At 44.9% G+C, this 22,902-nt stretch overlaps 1 protein-coding gene across 13 annotated transcripts in view; it reads left to right on the plus strand.

The window, feature by feature from the left end:
- Window positions 1-22,902, plus strand: part of LOC142255321 (von Willebrand factor A domain-containing protein 5A-like) — a 415,890-nt gene that overhangs the window by 68,855 nt on the left and 324,133 nt on the right. For 9 of the 13 annotated variants that reach the window (XM_075326869.1, XM_075326920.1, XM_075326929.1 and 6 more), the window contains exons 3-7: window positions 6,729-6,931; window positions 9,512-9,562; window positions 10,808-11,030; window positions 15,221-15,390; window positions 17,565-17,697. The exons of 1 other annotated variant lie outside the window; for it this stretch is intronic. In XM_075326869.1, coding sequence (XP_075182984.1) covers window positions 6,729-6,931; window positions 9,512-9,562; window positions 10,808-11,030; window positions 15,221-15,390; window positions 17,565-17,697 — 780 coding nt within the window. The remainder of the gene's footprint in view (window positions 1-6,728; window positions 6,932-9,511; window positions 9,563-10,807; window positions 11,031-15,220; window positions 15,391-17,564; window positions 17,698-22,902) is intronic. 3 more of the 13 variants (XM_075326971.1, XM_075326938.1, XM_075326900.1) reach the window with 1 other exon arrangement.

Consider the following 22,902-nt stretch of genomic DNA (forward strand, 5'->3'; position numbering starts at 1 on the left):
GCTTACAGGCATTAACTCGGAGAAGTGGAGCTTATTAGGAGTAGAGATGAGCGAACCCGTGGACGTTCGGTTGGTCGGGTGCAGCTGAACTTTAAATTAAAGATCAGTCTGGGACCCGAACCTGACCTGAACCCAAATGGAAGTAACTAATTGGGCATTTCGGGTCTCTGCTCACACACAGCCAGCCATAAACAGATCACTTCTGGGGGAGGCTGGGTGAAGTTTTTCCACTTTTTTTTCGAGCACACTACATCCAATCACGCTATTGTTACTCTCAGTGCGAACCGTTCAAACACTACAAGCGTCTCGCACTGGGCTAAGTACCGAGCGTAACAAAGCGCAATGATGTCTATGTGAGTCAGACTCTCCCCTACCGTGGAAAGCTTCAAGAGGAACCTAAAGACCCACCTCTTCCAACAAGCCTACAACCTACAATAACCCTCAGTCCAGTACACCACTGCGCAACCAGCTCTGTCCTCTCCTATTGTACCATCACCCATTCCCTGTAGACTGTGAGCCCTCGCGGGCAGGGTCCTCTCTCCTCCTATACCAGTCTGTTATGTACTGTTAATGATTGTTGTACATATACCTTCTTTCACTTGTAAAGTGCCATGGAATAAATAGCACTATAATAATAAATAATAATAATGTGAGTGAAGTTCATATATAAAGCACCTGAATTCAGTATTTTAATAAAAAAAGCCGAAGACTGAACCTCAGGTTCACTCATCTTGAGTTAGGAGCTTGCAGGAGAGAGAGAGGTCAGCAGCAATGAGGAGAAGCAGGGTGCTACTGAGATATGTAGTTTTAGCAGTGGAAGAATAGGACTAGTGCTGTGAAGCTGAATGCAGAAAGGGGCAGAAGGAAATGAAAAATACAAAAAAGGTACAAGAGAAAAAAAATGGTATTTTGGGCTTGGACTGTATATTAACAAGAAGTATGTAATTATATATGAAAAAAATGCAATTGTGAGGCTCTTTAAGTCGAGTTTACATGAGCATGGAAATTTGCAGATGGTAATAGCCTCATATGGGTGTAACTGCATCCACATATTGCATATAGACCAATGCTCCATGCAGAAAATCACATATGTGCACTGACTGGACCAGACTAGACATGGATGGTACACGGTTAGTCCAGTCTGTTAACCACATGGACATCACATTAAAGAAAAATATGTTCATCTGTATTGGACCATTCAAACAAAAATACACTTCTGTGTATTTGGCTGTGTAAGGCCCGTTTCACACGTCAGTGAAAAACACAGACGTTTTTCACTGGTGTGTAAAACACGCTCATGTCCCTGCGTGTGCCGTGAATCACGGCACACGTGGGTTGTCTAAGTGTAATCCGGGCTCCGTTCTCCGTGGCCCGTGATTGCACTTAGAAATCAACTCACCTGCGCCCGCTCCCGCTCTCTATGGTGCTGATCGCTCCCGCGGTGCAGCATCCGGCCGGCGCTGACCCCTGCAGCAGCTGCTTCCGGGTCGGCTGTGTCGTGCATCATTAATATGCGCGACAGTAATGAGCCGGCTCAGAAGCAGCAGGCTGCACGGGCTGCAGAGAGCGCGGCTGAAGCCGGGTGAGTAAAAAAGTTTATTATTTTAAATGCACGTTTTTTTCTGGCACGTGTTTCACGGATCACACCACTGCGTGGTCCGTGGGACATTAGTGATGCCAGAAAAAAATGGACATGTCTCCATGCAGCAATCACGCACACGCGGGTACGCCGCACGGAGACACGTGCAGTGAAAAATCACTGACGTGTGAGCAGACCCATTCATTATAATGGGTCTGCGTATGTCAGTGATTCTGGTACGTTTAAAAAAAAGCACAAACATAAGAGAATCACTGACGTGTGAAAGGGGCCTAAAGGAGATGGTGCCTATATTTGCATATTTATGTACCATGTAGATTCCCACCCAAAATTCAGAAGAATGTTTCAGAATCTGAAAATGCTGAAAGAAACCCAAGTAAGAATCGTGGGGTCTCGCTGGATGAAATCCCTGCATGTTTTCAGTGAATATGACCTTACTATACACTGTGTGCAGAATTTTTAAGTAATTTTTTATGATTAATTTTTATTATTGAACAACTCCAGGGCTGTCAATCCAAAAGGTTAATAAACCTGAATATTTAAGAAAGTAAAAGTAAGGTTTTGTCTGTCTAAGGCCCCTTTCACACATCAGTTTTTACCATCAGTCACAATCCGTTTTCTCAACGGATCCATCACAGATTGTGACTATACTGATGCGACAGATCCGCTTTTTGACGGATCCGACTAGTTGGGGTTAAATAATAAATTGGAGTATGCTCAATTAACAAAAATGGAATCCGTCGACGGATTACGTCATTTGACGGATTACGAAGGATCTTGCACCCATAGGCTTCCATTCTACCAAACGACGGACGTCGTCTCCGTCCAACGGACAAACATTTTTCGATGGATCCGTCGAACGACAGATGAAACGTGAGGCCATCTGTCGCTAATACAAGTCGATGAAAAAAACCCAGATCCAGCGGCATCAGTCACCAGATCCGTTTTTTTTTCAAAATTCGAAGGATTGCGACTAATGGCAAAACATTGATGTGTGAAAGGGGCCTTAGCTACGTATTTGATTCTTCTCAAATCTTTGGCAGCTAATGAGCGATGTTTTTTTGTACGTTTTTTTTTTTGCAATCCTTATGACTGTGTGCAACAAAACTTTTGATGGTTCTGTGATCACGTCCCAATATCCTAGCACATTTGTGCTGCATCCCTCTCTAAAACTTTTTCTTCTCAGTCAAATCTCTTTGTAGTCCATTTTGAGGAAAACAAGCTGCCCAATAATTCTGCACATCTTGACAAAGAAAAGTTGTTTCCTTAGGCCACACCTTCCTCATTACAGAAATACACATCACCTGATCTGTTCATCCAATTAGCACCCAAGTATATACAGCGCGGAGGAGGAAAATCTGCTTAAAAACAATGATGTGGTCAAAATACTCGCTTGGCTAATTATAAGCACATGCTTTGTGACCCTCCCCAAATTTTCATTTGGGGTATTTAAAGAAGTGGGTCATCCATATTTATTATTTGCTAGATCGATATTATGTTGAGAAACAATGTTTCTCTCAAATACCTTATGTTGGAAATAGTGCCTGTGAGAGGCTCTGTTGCGGACCGCTGTTCCCCATCGCCTGACCCCCGGGCTCCGGGACCTCGGGTATCCGGTGATGTCACGTCAACTTCCTGATCACGTGACATCACCGTGGCTAGCCGCAGTGTCCGTGAGTGATTGGCTGTGAGCGGTGTTTCACCGCTCAGCACAGCCCAGCGTGACAGCCCATCAGCTCCCTGCTCCCTCCTCCCTCACACCAGAGCACTGCAAGCAGGAGACACACTGCACTGTGACGAGCGGTGAAACACCGCCCACAGCCCAGTGACTCAGGAAGACTGGGGCCGGCCGCGGTGATGTCACGTGATCAGGAAGTTGATATGGCTTCACCGGATCCCCGAGGTTATGGAGCCCGAGGGTCAGGTGATGGGGAACAGCAGTCCTCAATAGCGCCTCTCACAGGCACTATTGCCAACATCAGGTATTTGAGTGAAACATTGTTTTTCAATTTAATATCAATCTAGCAAATAATAAATATGGGTGAACCACTTCTTTAAGAGAATATATCTCATTTCACCATTTGCTCTTTAAGAGTAGATTTGGGACCTTGATGTCCAGATATATGCACAGTAAGCCCTCTGTCTACCTCACCTTTGGCTTGTCAAGTGTTGCTCATATTTACCCAATTCATGCTGACACCAGTCTTGGGTCTTCAGACAGAACTATTAGTTTATTGAAACAATGGTTTTAAGTGGATTTCAGCAACCCCTTTCACCTGGCCGCTGGTCAGATGTCTGGGCTTTTGTAGCGTTTAAAATCCTGTAAAGCCATATGTGTTGCCCTCCCCCCATTATGTAATAATGTCCCTCATTCTGTTATAATATACCCCGTTGTTGGACACTTCCTGGTAAATATGTCCCCATCCTGGTAAATATCCCCCATCCTAGGCCCCATCCTGGTATACATGACCTTATCCTAGGCCCCTTCCTGGTATATATGTCCCTATCCTGGTATACATATCCTTATCCTGCATCCCTTCCTGGTAAATATGTCCCCATCCTAGGCCCCATCCTGGTAAATATGTCCCCATCCTGGTAAATATGTCCCCATCCAGATATATATGTCCCCATCCTTGTATATATGTTTTCATTCTGGGAACTATATCACCTTCCTAGTATATATAACTCCATCCTGAGCCCCTTCTAGAATATATGTCCCCATCCTGGCATATGACTGTCACGCGCCGCCCTCAGTCATAAGAATGTCAATGTCTGCTCTTGACCACTGTTCGGCTGGCAACTTGTATTGCTGTGCAGGGACCCGAGAGGTCTTTGCGCCACAATACATATCAGCTGGAAGTGCGCCTTTGGATGCACATTCAGATGAAGCAGTCGCTGGGGTCAGCGGGCCCCCGTACACCCAGGCCCGACTGACCACAATTGTTCCTTTCCTTGTTATATCACAGAATAGCCTACAGACTTTCACCAATCTGATAAATTTATGGTAATCTATAGAGGAACCAGGAAGAAAGTTCTCCTTTCTCTGCAGTTTGCCGATAGAAGCTTTGCATTGTTGCTTTTGAAATGAATAGGCTGTTCATCATAATCTAAATTCCCTATCGCTATGTCCCTGGAGTGTGGGAGGAAATTGGAGAACCCGGACTATCCCACACACATGCAAAATATGACACTTTTGTTTGGAGCTCATCTGTTCTTTGATTATTAAATCTGGAATTAATCCAACTGCCAACATCCTATTGCTGACCCACCCTACTGACTGACCAATTCTAGACCAACTAATGACAACCTGCCAAACCAACATGTATCCCCCATACTCTTGGGTCACCCTGTTGTGCCAGACCATGGTTCAAACAGCATTGCCCCCCTGAGTTACATTTGATATTGGATAAAGTGTTGTCATTCCCACCTAACTAATCTTCCGTTCAAAAGTGACTGAAAAAAAAACTTCTGCTTTTTACCAGCCAGGTGAGTAAGGCTATGTGTGCACGTTGCCTTTTTTTGTGACCACAAAGATGTAGCGTTTTTGACCACAAAAAACGCACTGGTAAAAAAACGCGTTTTGGTGCGTTTTTGGATGTGTTTTGCTGCGTTTTTGGTCACTGTGTTCTGCTGTGCTTTTCCAATGCATTGCATGGGTGAACAAAACGCAGAAAAGAATTGCTTTTTTTTGTCAACTCAAAAACGCAGCTAAAAAAAAGCACTGTGTGGACTGCAAAAATAAAAACTCATAGACTTTGCTGGGGAAGCAAAGTCATGCAGTTTTAAGACCAAAAATGCGCCCAAAAAACGAGCAAAAACGCACCGTGCGCACATAGCCTAACTCGCCTTTCCCTTTTTTTTTTCCTAAACGGCCTTCAGCTCAATCTTGAGCCATGGCAGCTTGATGGATGAACAGATGAACATTCTGTAGGAAGATCGATCATGTTCAAGCCTAGATTGGTCCACCAGGGTCTTCTCTACTGTTATCTTTTATTTAAATTCTTTATTTAACTATAAACATGGAATCATACCAATCTGGATCAATTGCCTCTACTGTTATCTTGATAGTGTCAGGCCATTGGGAAGCTTGTTCATTCTATTCTTCCCCCCCATGTTGTCCTTCTCCATGGCCTGCTCTCTTACCTTTTCTCTAGTCTCAATTTAATTACCATATGCTCTAATACTTACTCAAGCACTGCCCTGAATATCACCTTTTGTCTCTGCACTGGTCTGCTCTCAAATCAGAGACAGACATCTAGCAATCCCTACTATTCCTCAAACCCCGTAGGGGTACTTTGCACGTTGCGACATCGCTATTGCGATATCGCCGGGGTCAAATCGAAAGTGACGCACATCCGGCGCCGGTAATGACATCGCAATGTGTAAAGCCTAGTTGCGCCGATAAACGATCGCAAAAGCGTTGTAAATCGGTGATCTGTGTAACGTCGGACATTTCCATAATGTCGCACCAATAGGAGATACGATGTTGTTCCTGCGGCAGCACACATCGCTGTGTGTGAAAAGCAGGAGCGAGGAACATCTCCTTACCTGCCTCCACCGCCAATGCGGAAGGAAGGAGGTGGGCGGGATGTTTACGTCCCTCTCATCTCCGCCCCTCCGCTTCTATTGGCCGCCTGCCGTGTGACGTCGCTGTGACGCCGCACGACCCGCCCCCTTAGGAAGGAGGCGGGTTGCCGGCCAGAGCGACGTTGCAGGGCAGGTAAGTGCGTGAGAAGCTGCCGTAGTGATAATGTTCGCTACAGCAGCTATCACAAGATATCGCATGTGTGACGGGGGCGGGGACTATCGTGCTTAGCATCGCTATCATCGGCTAGCGATGTCACAGCGTGCAAACTACCCCTTAGTCCTTGGCTCTCAGATCCGCCGAAGGCCCAATACTGCCCTGATCAGACCTCTTTACCCATCGTCAAGGGTATTTAACCCTTTTTTCACCCACAATATTATTTAGAGAGCATGGAATACAAAAATATATCAACTTTTGCTCTAAGGATACATAACATAGTCCAGCACTCCATCCCATCCAGAATATTACTGACTAGACATGAACATGTAGGGCTGGTTCAGATAGTGGTAGCTCATCTCATGAGTCCTATTTCTTTGGGTCATTCAGTTCCACTCAAGGGAATCACAGTTGACGTCCAGGTGAAAGGCTTTGTGGCTGATGTGTCTGCAACGCTCAAGTACAAGAATGAGGAGGAGAAGGCGGTGGAGGCGATCTTTGTGTTCCCCATGGATGAAGACTCTGCTGTCTACAGTTTTGAAGCCACAATAGAAGGGAAGACCATAATAGCCGACCTCCAGGAGAAGGAACAGGTAAATCTGCTTTTGTAAAAGTTATAAACAAAGCATAGTGTTCTTACATGACAGGGTTAAGATTAATTTCAATGGAAGTCTTAAGCAAAATATTAAAATTATTAGAAATAAAAGAGGCACGTAACAAGGACTCGTACAAAGCCACAAACAAATTATGCTTGATGGTCAATATTTTACTTTTAATTTACTGAGGATATCCTCTTCTCTTCTCCTTGTCCTTTCAAGTGTCATGCTTCTCATCTGTCCATAGAATGGAATGGTTGAGGAGTGAGAGCAGAGTATGAAATTAAGGAATGAGTACATGTGAGTCCTATTTGCCATTTTAGAGGCCCAAAAATAGTTTAGCTGCAAAGTGTAAATGGACCATAGGTGATGGGCTTGTATGGACTCTGCCACTCCTGTGTTCAGAAAAGCTACAGGCATTAGTAAGAATGGCAGAAAACTATTTCCCTCAAGTTTTCACCCAAATATAAACTTTATTCGTCTTTCTAGATGATTGTTGATAACTGTATATTCACGATCAAAACCGGTTTTTAAAGACCTTGTGCATTGCGCACAGTCTTGTTGGAAAAGAGTAGGACCTTTCCCAAACCGTTCCATCAATACTGCAAGCATACAGATGTCCAATAGGTCTTGATATGTAGAGAAATTAGGATAAACCCTTCACTGGAACTAAGGGGTCGGGGCCGAACCCTGAAAAATAAGTGCCGCAACCTCCAGGAGGCATGCAGGGTCTCAGGACTCAGAGACTAATCCTGTCATGGTGCCTTCGACGGCTGCAGCCATCCATAGGTTGGTAGGTAACTGTAAAAGGGAGTACAGTAGTAGGTGGTCGCAGGGGCTAATTTCGTAGTCCAGCTATGGGTTGTGGCTAAGCTCTCTGGTCTAGTGTGACTGTCATGTGGTTCCTGCCATGTGCAGACCCCCAGATCATATGGGATGACGTAGAAGCCGGGGTGAATGCAATCCCACAAGAAACACAGACAGCGGAGGTTTCATGAATGAAGGCAGTGAACTTTTAGGCACACATTACTTTTTCAGGCTTTTTCCATGCGTTTTCCCTTGCAGATTTTAATCAATACTGCAAGGAAAAACGCATGATAGCAAATTCTACGAGAATCGTGACTTGCTATGCCCATGTTCCTTTTTTCTTCTTGCAGATTTTGTTGCCGAATTAAGAAGCAGTGTGTCACTTGTTTCTGCATTTTTTTTCTGTTTCTAAAATCCCTTGCAATGCTTTATCACTACAGTAGATTATATCGCAGCACTTTTCCTCACACATCATACATACAGCATGGTGTGTGAGGCGATCCTTAGCTCAGTAACCCGGAGTCATCATGGTGACAGCCCAGGGTTGCCATGACAGCGATCAGGTCCCTGTGATTGCATGACAGGGACCCAATTACCATGGAGAGGTAAGCGATCCCTCTCCCTGCCTCCTGAATTCTGCGATCACATTGATCAGAGCATTTAGGGGGTTAAACTACCAGGAGCGGCCCGGGCACTGCTCCGGGTAGTGAGAGTGACATCAGCCGGAGGCCTAACGGCAATCGCGAAGGTACAGCACCTGAACCCCCGCGATCGCCATGATTAAAAATAAAGCAAAGAAAAAGCATAGAGAAAACGCGCAAAAATGTGCGCTTTTTTTCTGTTGCATTTTAATTACATAAAAAAGTACCATGAGCACATAGCCTAAAGGCTGCTTTACACGGTACGACCGATTGTGCAATTTCACAATCGATCGTACCCGCCCCCGTCCTTTTTGCGTTCCAGGCAAATCGCTGCCCGTGGCGCACAAAGTCGGTAACCCCCGTCACACGCACTTACCTCTCGTGCGACCACGCTGTGGGCGGCGAACGTCCACTTCCTGGAGTGGGAGGGACATTCGGCGTCACAGCGACGTCACACGGCCGCCGGCCAATGGAAGCGGAGGGGTGGAGATGAGCGGGACGTAAACATCCCGCCCACCTCCTTCCTTCACATAGCCGGCGGCGGCCGCGTGACACAGGTGAGCTGCTGTTCATCGTTCCCGTGGTGTCACACGGAGCGGCGTGTGCTACCACGGAAACGATGAACAACTAAATTAAACGATATTATGGAACCTAGCGAGCAGTACACGACTCACGATTTGTGAGCGATACTGCGTCGCTAGGAGGTGTCACACAGGCCGGCATCACCAGCGATGCCGGATGTGCGTCATAAAAACCGTGACCCCGACGATCTATCGCACGATAGATTGTCTGGTGTAAAGCAGCCTTTACTCCACATACACTGCAGTGTTAACCATGCACACTTTAAGCCAGTCCATATAACTTGCAGTGTTGACAATGCACACTATAAGCCGGTCCATATAACAGTTTCCACAGCCTATATTATAGTTCTATTATAGTTCTTTCCTCACCAGTAGGATTAACTTTCCCTCATCCAAGCTTGGAGAGTATTTTAGCATCAGGCATCTATAACTGCCTTAGCTTTGAGCAGTTTGTGGCTTTCTGGATCTTGCTATGTTCAGGGCCTTTTGTGATTTAGAATAAATGGAGCCTTTTTTTCCTTTTCACATAGTTTCCTTCTCCTTACTAGGCACAGTCACTAGAGGATAGAAGTCACTGGAAGAATGCCACCGACTCCAATGTTCGTATACCTCTCACACCAAACTCAGTCCTCAGCCACAAACATTTTTCTTTTTTTTTTCTGCCAGAAAGGACCCAGAACTTTCCTCACAGTTGCCATATAAGCAAAAGGTAGTTTTGCAAAAGGCCAGTAGAGGTCAGTGTAGGATTAGAAATGCAACAACTCTCAGAGCAAGGCTTCAGAAGGCACAGATAATGTCTAACATTATAGAAAAACACATGGCCCATCAGGGGACATTCTAGTAGTGTCTACTGTGGCTCACTACACAAGCCTGTAATATTATCCCTCCTCCACCAAACTGTACAGCTGGTACGTTGTAGTCAGGCAGATAACGTTATTCTGGTGTTTCCTAAACCCAGACTCTCGTCCATTTGATGCTAGATAGCGCAGTGTGATCCGACAATGCACAGAACACGTGTCCTCCAGAGATGAGTGGTGGCGGCTTTACACCGCTCCATCCGACACTCTGCATTGTGCTTGGTGATGTAAAGCTATATGCAGCTGCTCAGCCATGAAGCTCTTGGCGGGTGCAGTGTTTGTGTTGATGTTAACAGAGGAAGTCTGGACTCTATAATCATAGAGTCAGCAGAGCGTTGGTGACTTTTCTGTCCTCTGCTCCTCAGCAATCGGCCCCCCACTCTAACATTATGTGGTCTCCACTTCATGGCTGAGTTGCTGCAGTTCGTTCTATTTCTCAATAATATCACTCACAGGTGATGGGGGAAGATTTAGGAGAGAAGAAATGTCATGAACAGACCCATTACTCCACTGGCCCCTATTACAGGATGGCTCTAGTATCAGTGAGCTCTGTTCCACTGCCATTCTGTCACGTTAGTAAAGGCAGATGGCATGTAAAGAGGCCACAGGTTATACACTGGAAAGTGAGGGGTTGTAGATTATACACCAGTGGGACAAGGAGCCAGAGGTTATACAACGGAGGGTGAAGGGCTGGAGGTTATATTCACCCTGGAGGTGAGGGGACAGACGTTATACACTGGTGGGGAAAGGGCCGGAGTTTTCCCCTGGTGTATAGAGGTGCTGGAGGTTATACACCGGGGATTGAGAGTTCAGATGTTATACACCGTGGGATTAGGGGCTGAAGGTTATACACTGGAGGATGAGGGGCAGGAGGTTATACACCAGGGGGTGAAGGGATGGAAGTTATACACCAGGGGCAATGGAACTGAAGGAAAATCCTGAATTCCTTGATGCGTTTTCACATAGCTCCTCTTCTCTTTCTTCCAGGCTCACAAGACCTATGACGAGGCCATCAAACAAGGTCACCAGGCTTTTCTTCTGGAAGAATGCGAGAGCTCTGCTGATGTTTTCAGCTGCAATGTTGGGAATCTGCCGCCTGGTCAGGAGGCTGAAGTGACCTTAAAATATGTTCGAGAGCTTCCACTCGAGGCCGACGGAGCCGTTCGTTTTGTGCTTCCTGCTGTCCTCAACCCCAGATATACCCCAAAAGGTAACGATGCAATGAAATGACTCCTGAAAAATCATAATGTTCTTCTAAATTAAAATTGCCTTTTACATGTACAGTCATGGCCAAAAGTTTTGAGAATGACACCAAAATGATATTTTCACATGATCTGTTGCCCTCTGGTTTTTAATTGTGTTTGTCTGATGTTTACATCACATACAGAAATATAATTGCAATCATATTATGATTGAGTTCTCAATGGGATTAAGATCTGGGGAGTTTCCAGGCCATGGACCCAAAATCTCTATGTTTTGTTCCATGAGCCATTTAGTGATCACCTTTGCTTTATGGCAAGGTGCTCCATCATGCTGGAAAAGGCATTGTTGGGTGCCAAACTGCTCTTGGACAGTTGAGAGAAGTTGCTCTTGGAGGACATTCTGGTACCATTCTTTATTCATGGCAGTGTTTTTAGGCAAGACTGTGAGTGAGCCGATTCCCTTGGCTGAGAAGCAAGCCCACACATGAATCGTTTCAGGATGCTTAACAGTTGGCATGAGACAAGACTGGTGGTAGCGCTCGCCTCTTCTTCTCCTAATAAGCTGTTTTCCAGATGTCCCAAACAATCGAAAAGGGGATTCATCTGAGAAAATGACTTTACCCCAGTCCTCAGCAGTCCACTCCCTGTACCTTTTGCAGAATATCAGTCGGTCCCTGATGTTTTTTCTGGAGAGAAGTGGCTTCTTTGCTGCCCTCCTTGAAACCAGGCCTTGGTCAAGCAGTCTCCGCCTCACAGTGCGTGCAGAAGCACTCACACCAGCCTGCTGCCATTGCTGAGCTAGCTCGGCACTGCTGTTAGTCCGATCTCGCAGCTGAAACAGTTTTAAGATATGGTCCTGGCGTTTGCTGGTCCTTCTTGGGCGCCCAGGAGCCTTTTTGGCAACAATGGAAGCTCTCTCCTTGAAGTTCTTGATGATGCGATAGATTGTTGACTGAGGTGCAATCTTTGTAGCTGCGATACTCTTCCCTGTTAGGCCATTTTTGTGCAGAGCATGATGCCTGCATGTGTTTCTTTAGAGATAACCATGGTTAACTGAGGAGAAACAATGATACCAAGCACCAGCCTCCTTTTAAAGTGTCCAGTGGTGTCATTCTTACTTAATCATGACTGATTGATCGCCAGCCCTGTCCTCATCAACACCCACACCTGTGTTAATGGAACAATCACTAACACAATGTTAGCTGCTCCTTTTAAGGCAGGAATGCAATGATGTTGAAATGTGTTTTGGGGGTTAAAGTTCATTTTCTTAGCCAATATTGACTTTGCAAGTAATTGCTGTTAAGCTGATCACTCTTTATGACATTCTGGAGTATAATTGCCATTAGAAAAACGTAAGCAGTAGACTTTGTAAAAATTAATATTTGTAGCATTCTCAAAACTTTTGGCCATGACTGTACATGCCCATAATACTGAAGGATTTTTTATGAATCCCGTGAGATTGTCCTAAAAATAATAATGATGATTCTTCATTAGTGATGGAGGATGAGGATTATGATGGATGATGAGGTTCGATGATAGTGAACAATGAAGAATAATGAAGGATGAGGACTGGATGATGGTAATAATGAATGATGAGGAGAAAGATGAAGGATTTCAACAATGGTAGATGAAGAAGATGATGGTATGAGCATGTGCAGAGATGAGGATTATAAATATGTTGATGTATGAAAACTGTGATCGAAAATGATGAGGAAGATGAATATGGATGATGAATAAGGAGGAGGATTAATTTCATTAATGGAAGATAAATATGATGAAGAACATGGCATAAAGATAATGATGGTGAATGATAATACCTGATTGCTGCTGTGAGATATATGGTATATCCATACATGCCAGTCACCTGCCAATCATACATATTTCCAGACATTCTGACCTGCATCGAGAGGTCACTCTATTCAGGATAGAAATCCAATACCTCCATTCTGGAACTAATGGTAAGGGGAAAGTTAATTATAGTGAGGAAGAAACCTCAAAGCAAAGCAAGACCCTTGATGACAAAAGTAATTCAGCTAGGGAAGTTGGCGGGCGATTGCTAGTACCAGAGAAGCTTCAAAGGGTACCTGGAGACATACAGGCACCCATATAAAAATTATAATATTAGGGTGTGCTTAACTCCTACAAATATTGCATGGATATTTTCAGCGGTGGAATAGTGGATGCATGTAACACATATTTTGCCTTCATTGTAGCATGTGCCTATAAGCTCATAATTAATAACTAGCCTCTGGAAGACAGTAGCCACATCATGTTTCCTAGCTATGAATAGATAAAATAATAATAGGAAACATGATGGTAATATCTTCCTTATGGGACGCTCAGAGGTGGAGAAATGAGGAAAGCTGACATTTCATAATTCTCTGGAACCTGAAGGCACATTCCATGTCCAACCCTGTCATACGTTACTAGGTTGGAGGTATGTGGGATTTAAAATAAAACCAAAGCAGACATTTTAGAAGTGCTCTTCTCAGGAGAGGTTACTTCCACTAAACGTGCTGAAAGTACTAATGAAATCATTAGCTCCACAGTGCCTCCCTTGTGTCAAGGCAGCACTAAGGCCTAGCAGCTAAGGAACTGGTAACTGATTTATGTGTCTGCGTATACCTGTTTGTGCTACTACCTTGTATCTGCATTTCTGACTGTAATCTATGTAAATTCATCTTGTATACGTTGCTCTATCTAGTGTGCTTTTAAGACAATTAAATGTATAATAATTTAATCCTGGGTTGCTCTTTTATCTCAATCCACGATTCCCCATGACTGTGATCTCAGTTCAATATCACAGGCTACCTGCGCTGGTTTCTTGCCTGATATAATCCTGCTAACATACCAGGCTTATGTGTAACGAGGAACTGGTAGCAGCGTAAAACTGTGCGAAGCGGACCTTACATACCCCAGAGGGTTGGAACGTCAAGTGTTGGTGGAAGCGATGAGGCCGTATCATATGGCTCCGACGTATTAGAGACGTCAGGGTGGGGCTGCGAGGTGCAGCTTCATCAAAGATGCAATGAATGATTAAAAATCAGGAAGAACGGTAACAAAGCTGGATGATAATGAAGTTGATAGATGAAGATGATGCATTTCAATCATGGTGGATGAAGACAGTGTTAGTATCAGGATGTGCATAGATGATGAAAGTGGATAACATGATAGTAGATAAAAACGGTTATACTCAGATGTTATAAAGATAAAGAATGTCTAAGTCAGAAATTAAAGGGAACCTGTCATCAGACATTTTGCACTACACCTAAAAGATTCCCCCTCTGCAGCTCCTGGGCTGCATTCTGGAGAGGTTCCTGTTGTTTATGTGCCCCCTTTCTGACCAAAATAAAGACTTTATAAAGTGGTACCTTTTTGTATTCAGATCTTGATAATGGTACACGGGGGCGGGCTCTCTGGTGTCCGTTAGTCTGCCTCCCTGTCGCTTTAGGCCGTCCCCCATCGCGCAATTTCAAAGAGGTGACGTGAGTTAAGCTGACCAGCGCTTGCGCAGAACGGTGGAGGCGGCGGTGACAGCGCGAGCACGAGATTATGGGCGGGTACTTGCTGATGAAAATCACAGCGCCGCCCATAATCTCGCGCATGCGCAACACGTCACCAGCGGTCACACTATGCACATTGCACATTCCCGCGAGAGTGGCACGACGCATGCGCGAGATTATGGGCGGCGCTGTGATTTTCATCAGCAAGTACCCGCCCATAATCTTATGCTCGCGCTGTCACCGCCGCCTCCACCGTTCTGCGCAAGCGCTGGCCAGCTTACCTCACGTCACCGCTTTGAAATTGCGTGATGGGGGACGGCCTAAAGCGACAGGAGGCAGACTAACGGACACCAGAGAGCCCGCCCCCGTGTACCATTATCAAGATCTGAATGAAGGTACCACTTTATAAAGTCTTTATTTTGGTCAGAAAGGGGGCACAAGAACAACAGGAACCTCTCCAGAATGCAGCCCAGGAGCTGCAGAGGGGGAATCTTTTAGGTTTAGTGCAAAATTTCTGATGACAGGTTCCCTTTAACAATGGATGATCTTGAGGACTGTCAACGACGATGGCTGAAGAGTATCCAATTGTATACAGATGTTATGCTAAATGGTGGGTGATGATTAATATCAGTAATCACATTCTCTTTCCATCTGGCTCTCTCAGTTTTTCTGCTTTTCTCTTTATTTCCTCACAGACCAGCCTATCAGTGTGACGGCCACCCGCCCGCAAGTGCCTATCGGAGAGATCCCGTACACCCTGAGCCTCAGCGCTCACTTCCAGTCTGCATACGGCATTGCCAAGATAGAATGTAACTGTGCCACCAGCCCTGTGGAGTACACGAATGAGGACAAGACCGCTGCCAAGGTGAGGAGATAACTCAGAACTACATGGACTAGATAATTCTAATCTGTGGCATAAAGCAGAAAATAAAGGTTTTTTTATTTTTTTACTTGCCTGGGGTACAATATTAGAGGGGTAGAGCTCCAAATAAAATCATGTGTCCCGCTTACATGATAAAACTCTGTGGTCTCCTTCAGCCACCACTAGGGGGAGCTGAGGAGGTTATACTGAGGACGAATATATTACAAAGTTTAAAGTGTAACTGTATTATTAAAAATAAGGCACAGAGATACGTTAGAGGTTTTGTGCATCGGAAGTCAAGATGCTTAGACCTAGACTGATCGCTAAAACAAAGCAACGTAGGACGTAGATATTGTGCTGCTCTACTCCAAAACTGAAAATAGACCATATAGACTTTCTATTAATCCCTCCTTGAGTCTCAGAATCAACCAATGCTCACTGACCACTTCAGCTCCATGGTTTTTACAATCAGTGCAGGTCTTAGCACCTGAACCCTACAGATAAAAACTTCTGACATGTCACAGATTCATGTCATATGTTTTCTGAAGGAGCAATTTGTCATTCTATGACTCCAGGATAGTGAGGGATAAGGAGTTCCTATAATGTCTTTCATGCTAGGGGACCCTAGGCTATCCCTAACCTCTGGATTACCCCTGATGGTGGAGATGCCAGAGTATAGTGCCTTATTATATCCCTGGGTAAAGCCAATTTGTTCCACCCTTCCCCTCAGGGAAGGAGAGATTAGTAGTGTTAAGGAGACACAGATGCGACAGAAAGGGATAACAGAAACTCAGTCACACCTGCACACTCTCAAGAATAAATCGTAAGAAATGAAAGGGAAAAGCAAGAGAAGTAATACAGCAAAAAAAGAACAACAAGGGTTAACACCACATCCGCACACACCAATAGTATCACAACCACCCATAACCCTGGATAAATCTGCCTCTCCAGGCTATAGCTGGCATCATAAGAACAGTGCAGCCAGCATATATAGGAGGGGAACGGATGTGACTGGCTCTCCCATAGCATGTGACCAAGGAGACTAAAGGCCGCTTTACACGCTGCGACATCGCTCAAGTGATCTCGTTGGGGTCACGGAATTTGTGATGCACATCCGGTCGCTTTCGCGATGTCTTTGTGTGTGACACCTATGAGCGATTTTGAATCGTCGCAAAAACGGTCAAAATCGCTCATTGGTGACATGCCCCCCTATTCTCGAATATAGCTGCTGCTCGGTGTACGATGTAGTTCGTCGCTCCTGCGGCAGCACACATCGCTATGTGTGACACCGCAGGAACTAGGAACCTCACCTTACCTGCCTCCTGGCCGCTATGCGGAAGGAAGGAGGTGGGCGGGATGTTACGTCCCGCTCATCTCCGCCCCTCCGCTTCTATTGGGCGGCGGTTCGGTGATGCTGCCGTGACGACGCTGTGACGCTGAACGAACCGCCCCCTTAGAAAGGAGGCGGTTCGCCGGTCACAGCGACGTCGCAGAGCAGGTATGTGCGTGTGACGCTGCCGTAGCGATTATGTTCGCTACGGCAGCGATCACACGATATCGCATGTACGATGGGGGCGGGTACTATCGCGCTCGATATCGCTAGCAATTGCTAGCGATGTTGTAGCGTGTAAAGTGGCCTTGCTAACTCTTGCTAGCCTGCCTATGAACCATAGGTCTGTGAGCTGACACCCGAGTCACCCTGTGCTAACAGACATCAGGGAAGTTAGCAGGCAGTATGCAGGAATCTGAAGTGTGCCCAGATCCTGACTCCGCCATGACAGTCGGCGATGCCTGCAAAAAGCTTCTAGTGACACAATTACTCTATATGAGTACTCCATGTGCAGTGAGTGCCCCCAAGTGGCTGCAGACAGACAGAATTTTGACATAGCTTCACAACAGGCAAATAGAAGTTTGGACTTATTTATAATACCACGCCTAAAGAATTGGGACAATTAATTAATTAAAGGGTTAGGTGATAAATTGTGTGGATGACAATGAGTCCATACCATAGAGATCTCCTCTGGGAGACATTACTTTATGGACACATCCATGGTTCATTTCAGAATTTTAAGCGGCTGTGGATTATGTATGTGATGAGAAACGCAATTACAGAAAACAATATTTAGATCTTCCACAAGTATGCATTGATTTGATATTGGCTCTTTACATATTTCCAGGTATCACTGTCCGAGGGACACAAGTTTGAGCGAGACGTTGAGCTCCTTGCTTATTACTCAGAGGTGAATAAACCAAGTGTGACAGTGGAGGCCGGACTCGTGTCTTCTGATGCTGCCAAAGAGCCAAAATCAGGTGATCCGTGTGCCAAGTACCTTGTCTCTACCCTGCTCTATTCACACTTCAAGTACAGGTGTCAAGAAACTGGGAACCTTTTTAATAGTAATTTCACCCCTTCCCATATGAGCGATTTTCCGTATTTGCGCTTTCGTTTTTTCCTCCCCTTCTTCCAAGACCCTTTCGCCCATATAGACATATAACGTCTCGTTTTTTTGAGGACATGTTGTACTTTTGACTGACACCATTCATTTTATCATGTAATGTACTGAAAAGTGGGATAAAAATTCCAAGTGTGGCAAAATAGCTAAAAGTGCGCAATTTCAGAATTTATTATTTTTTTTGCATTCATTAAATAATAAAAATCACCTTGACACAATATTCTCCTAGGCAGTAAAATTAAGGTTATACCAAACATAACATAATAGTTTTTTTTAAATAGTGAAATAATTCAAAATTTTGAAGAAAAAAGTTTTGGATTTGTCGCCATTTATCAAGATCGTAACATTTCCAATTTTGGGTGATGGAGCGATGTGACAGCTTGCCTTTTTGCGCCTTGAGACAATATTTGTATTGGTACGCTATTGGGATAGATAGAATGTTTTTGATCACCTCTTATTGCATTTTGGTACATTATTGCAGCCACGAAAAAACGTAGTTTTAATTTTTAACTCTTTTATTTTTTTTTCTTATCGTATCCTATACCAATCGGGTTATTTAATTTTATATGTCGATAGATCTGACTATAAGAGACATATTAATATGACATGTGTATTTTAATTTTTTTATTTAATTTTTAATGGGGGCAATAGTGGGTGATTCCAATTTTTATTTATTTTTTTCATATTTTTAAAAACATTTTTTTCTGTATTTTGTAGTCCCCTATGGCTGTTAAAAGCAGACAGTAGCAAAATATTACAGCAATCATCTGCTTGCAAAGATACAGGCTCAAAAAAACAGTGAGCCAGGCATGTGATGTCCTAGTGAGTCATATGTCGTAAAGAGGTTGTCGGACACAAATGATTTTTTTGGGCATGGGAAATTAATGTTTTTAAAAGAATAAACTGAGGCATATTCACTTTCCATGTCTCTGGGGATCCAGTACAAGCGGCTCTGGAAGTGATGTCTGCTTCATTTGGAAATCACAGGACCGCTGCAGCCGGTGATTGGCTGTAGCAGGCAAGAGACTAGAAGAGCATCTCATTAGATGTTGATTGGCAGTAGTGGTTCTGCATCTTCAAAAGAGAGTAGACACCGCTTCTAAAGGTGGCACAGACTTCTGGATTGACCTTCTATAGATCCGCAGGGGCTCTGAATGGTGAATTTGCCTCTGTTTATTATTTTAAATCCATCCATGCTCCCCAAAAAATGAATTTGATGTCGGACAACCACTTTGAGAAAATCTCCATAGTATCCAGACTTTATGTAGGGAAAAAGCTATCGTATTTTCCGGTGTATAAGACGACTTTTTAACCCCTGAAAATTTTCTCAAAAGTCGGGGGTCATTTTATACGGCGGTGCACATTGCCTTCATGGCTTTACTGCAATTATTTACACACAATAAAAGATATTCTCACCTGTCCTCCGTTCCCGAGGTGCCTCCAGCTGCTTCTTGCAGTCCGCAGGCACACAGACCCCTCCGTGATAGCGTCCAGTGCACGGAGAGGCCGCTGCAGGATGTCGTTATGGATTTACTGCAGTTGTATACTTTGTGGCGCCCTAAAGGATTCAACTGCAGTAAAGACATGATGACATCCTGCAACGACGGGTCAGTGCATCGGACGCTATCACGGAAAGGTCTGTGTGCCTACGGACTGCAAGAAGCAGCTGGAGGCACCGCGGGAACGGAGGACAGGTGAGAATAACTTTTATGGTGTGTAAACAACGGCATAATAGGTAACAAGAAGGGAACCAGTAGGAGGACAATAGTAAACAATGGGCTCATTACTGCAGGGGAGATTATTAAACAATGGGCTCATTAGTAATTTCTGTAGGGGACATTACTAAACAATGGGGACATTACTGATGGGGACATTACTAAACAATGGGCACATTACTCGGGTCTGCTTTTACTCGAGAATATAGGATATATCCCAAACTCTATATTTTATTGGAAAAGTTGGGGGTCATCTTATACAATGAGTTGTCTTATATGCCAGAAAATACGGTATTTTCCTTAATATGTGCTAACTTAAAGGATATCTAAACTGTCAGGTAACTTCAGATTTAGCTCTTGTGTGTGTACATTAGTATTGGGACTATTCTTGGGCATTGTATGACCTTATCCTGCATTTCTCATTAATTTTCATCTCTTTAGGCTCTGTCTTTACTTTTCAGTTGACACTGAGCTAGTGGGTGGAGACTAGCTGCCATGATGTCTCCTATACACAGCACAAACAGAAATGAGGAATTTTTACTCTTCTTTCCTCAGGCAGAACAACTGTATATCGCGTACTGAGCTGTGTTGCTGTGAATTCAGCACTGTGATAACCTAAAAGACGGGCTAGAAATCAGCACAATTGGGCATATTATGCACGTATATATTATAGACAATGAAAAGTAGACTAGACAGTCTTAAAATGCACCTGATTTATTACAGTAGTTCATACAGTATATCTGGTGCATGTTTTTCACAGTAGAAGGTTCAGGAGGCAGAGGGAGGAGAAGTGGCTTATCAGTGGGGAAAGCAGAATTCTCTTATATGATATATTAAACAGCTTGTTATTTGCTTGTACTGTTGTGTTATCAAAGTGTGAGGTTCCTCGTTCCTGAGGTGTCACACGTAGCGATGTGTGCTGCCACAGGAACGACGAACTACATCGTGGAAGCAGCAACGATAATTGGGAGGAGGGGGGCATGTTACCGATGAGCGATTTTGAACGTTTTTGTGACGATTCAAAATCGCTCATAGGTGTCACACACGACATAGCTAGCGCAGCCGGATGTGCGTCACAAATTCCGTGACCCCAACGACATCGCATTAGCGATGTCGTAGCGTGTAAAGCGGTCTATAGGCTGCTTTCACACATCAGTTTTTTAGCATCAGGCACAATGCGGTTTGTGCCTGATGCAACGGATCCATCGCAGATTGTGTAAAAACTGATGCGACGGATCCAGCAAAAAATGGATTCGTTTTTTTGGGGGGGTTTTCATGCCAAGAGAGAGAGAGACCACATTATCACCGCACACACCGGTACTACCGCCCCATCATCACCGCACACACCGGCACTACTGCCCCATCATCACCGCATACACACCGCCACCACCGCCCCCATCATCACCGCACACACGAAGGCACTACTGCCCCCATCATCACTGCACACACACCGGCACTACCGCTCCCATCATCACCGCTCATACGCAGGCACTACCTGAGTGACGTCACCGCTGACAGCGCGACTCACTTTAGTTGCTCAGTAGAGCTCACAGCGAGCGGCGGTTTTCTACGGCCGCTCCTGTCAGCTTCTGATGTAGCAGAGCTGAAAGCATCATGGGACCTCATGTGGATTACGTCAAACCTGGAGGGGTATTTGGGGATTTTAATAAAGTGGTGAAAGAGGGTGTTTTTTTGTCTTTTATTTCAAATAAAGGATTTTTACGGGTATATGTGTTTATTTACTTTCACTTACAGGTTAATCATGGGGGGTGTTTCATAGACGCCTGCCATGATTACCTAGGACTTAGTGGCAGCTATAGGCTGCCATTAACTCCTTATTACCCCGATTGCCACCGCACCAGGGCAATTCGGGATGAGTTGGATAGAGTCCCGGGACTGTCGCATCTAATGGTTGCGGCAATTCCAGGCAGCTACTGGCTGATATTTTTAGGCTGGGGAGCTCCCCATAACGTGGGGCTCCCCATCCTGAGAATACCAGACTTCAGCCGTGTGGCTTTATCTTGGCTGGTATCAAAATTGTTGGGGACCGCACGTCATTTTGTTTTTTAAATTATTTATTTATTTATTTTACTGCACTATATAGACCCGCCCACAGGCGGCTATGATTGGTTGCAGTGAGACAGCTGTCACTTAGCGTGGGGTTGTGTCTGACTGCAATCATTCATAGGCGCCGGTGGGTGGGGGAAGCAGGGAATACTAGATGGAATAATGAGCGGCTGGCATTTTCAAAACAGGAGAAGCTGCCAGAGCAGTGTGACAGCTATGCAGCGCCACGCCGGTGATCGGTGAATATGAAAGAGGGAGGGAGAGACCGACGGACCGACCGACACATCGACAGAGAGAGAGGTTATTTACACAACGTCTGGGCATGCCCAGAAACAAAAACCGGATCCATCGTTGGTTTCCGTCATATGCCAGATGATGCCGAATCCGGCGCCCATAAGCTTCCATTATTCAACATGCCTTATGGCGTCGGATTCGGCGTGGTCAGTTTTTTCGCCACAGCCAAAAAATGCTGCATACTGTGTCCTTTCTGGCCGCAGGACAATGATTTTTCGCCGTATCCGGCGGACACCGCATGCAACGCAAGGCCATCCGGCACAATCCGGCGCTAATACAAGTCTATGGGGAATAAAACTGATCCAACGCCGGACCCTCAATAAACTGCTCTTTCAGCATTTTGTTTTCATCATGTACACTGTCTGGGTTAATTTGCTTGATAGCCCATAGCGCCTCTTGTAAATTAAGGGCATAGTCTCTAACAGCGTCTTGTGCTTGCTGTCTCACGCTGAAAAATTGCATCTTTATTTCTGAGGCAGTACAGGTATCAAAAGTAACTCTGAATTTATCCAAAATGCTTTTAGGGTGGTTTAAGATGTCCGTGTTTTAGGTACGTGTGACTTCTGTTTTTAACACGGATGCCACAAGTACCCATGTTATTCTATAAAGTTACTCACACGTCCATGTTTTAACACGGACTGTGTGACCCTGCTTGGCCCAGCACGCACACACAGAGACATGTCCGTTTTTTTCTCCTGCAGCACGGGTGTCACACGGATCACACACTATTATGATCAGTGTGACACGTACCGGAGAAAACACGTGTCTTTGAAATAAAAATATTTTCTATATTCACCTGTATCCATCGCTGTGCAGCCTCATGCTTCTGACCCCCGCTCATTATACTCATATTCACATATTCACTCAATGTTCATTGCACCTTGGAGCTGGAAGCCGGAGAATTGCTGGGGACATCGCAGGGGACCGCATCTCTGGGGACCACATCGCTGGAGACAGTGCTGGGGACAGGTGAGTATTCAGCAAGC

This window comes from Anomaloglossus baeobatrachus, chromosome 1 (assembly GCF_048569485.1).
Source record: "Anomaloglossus baeobatrachus isolate aAnoBae1 chromosome 1, aAnoBae1.hap1, whole genome shotgun sequence".
In the NCBI taxonomy this organism is placed as follows: Eukaryota; Metazoa; Chordata; class Amphibia; order Anura; family Aromobatidae; genus Anomaloglossus; species Anomaloglossus baeobatrachus.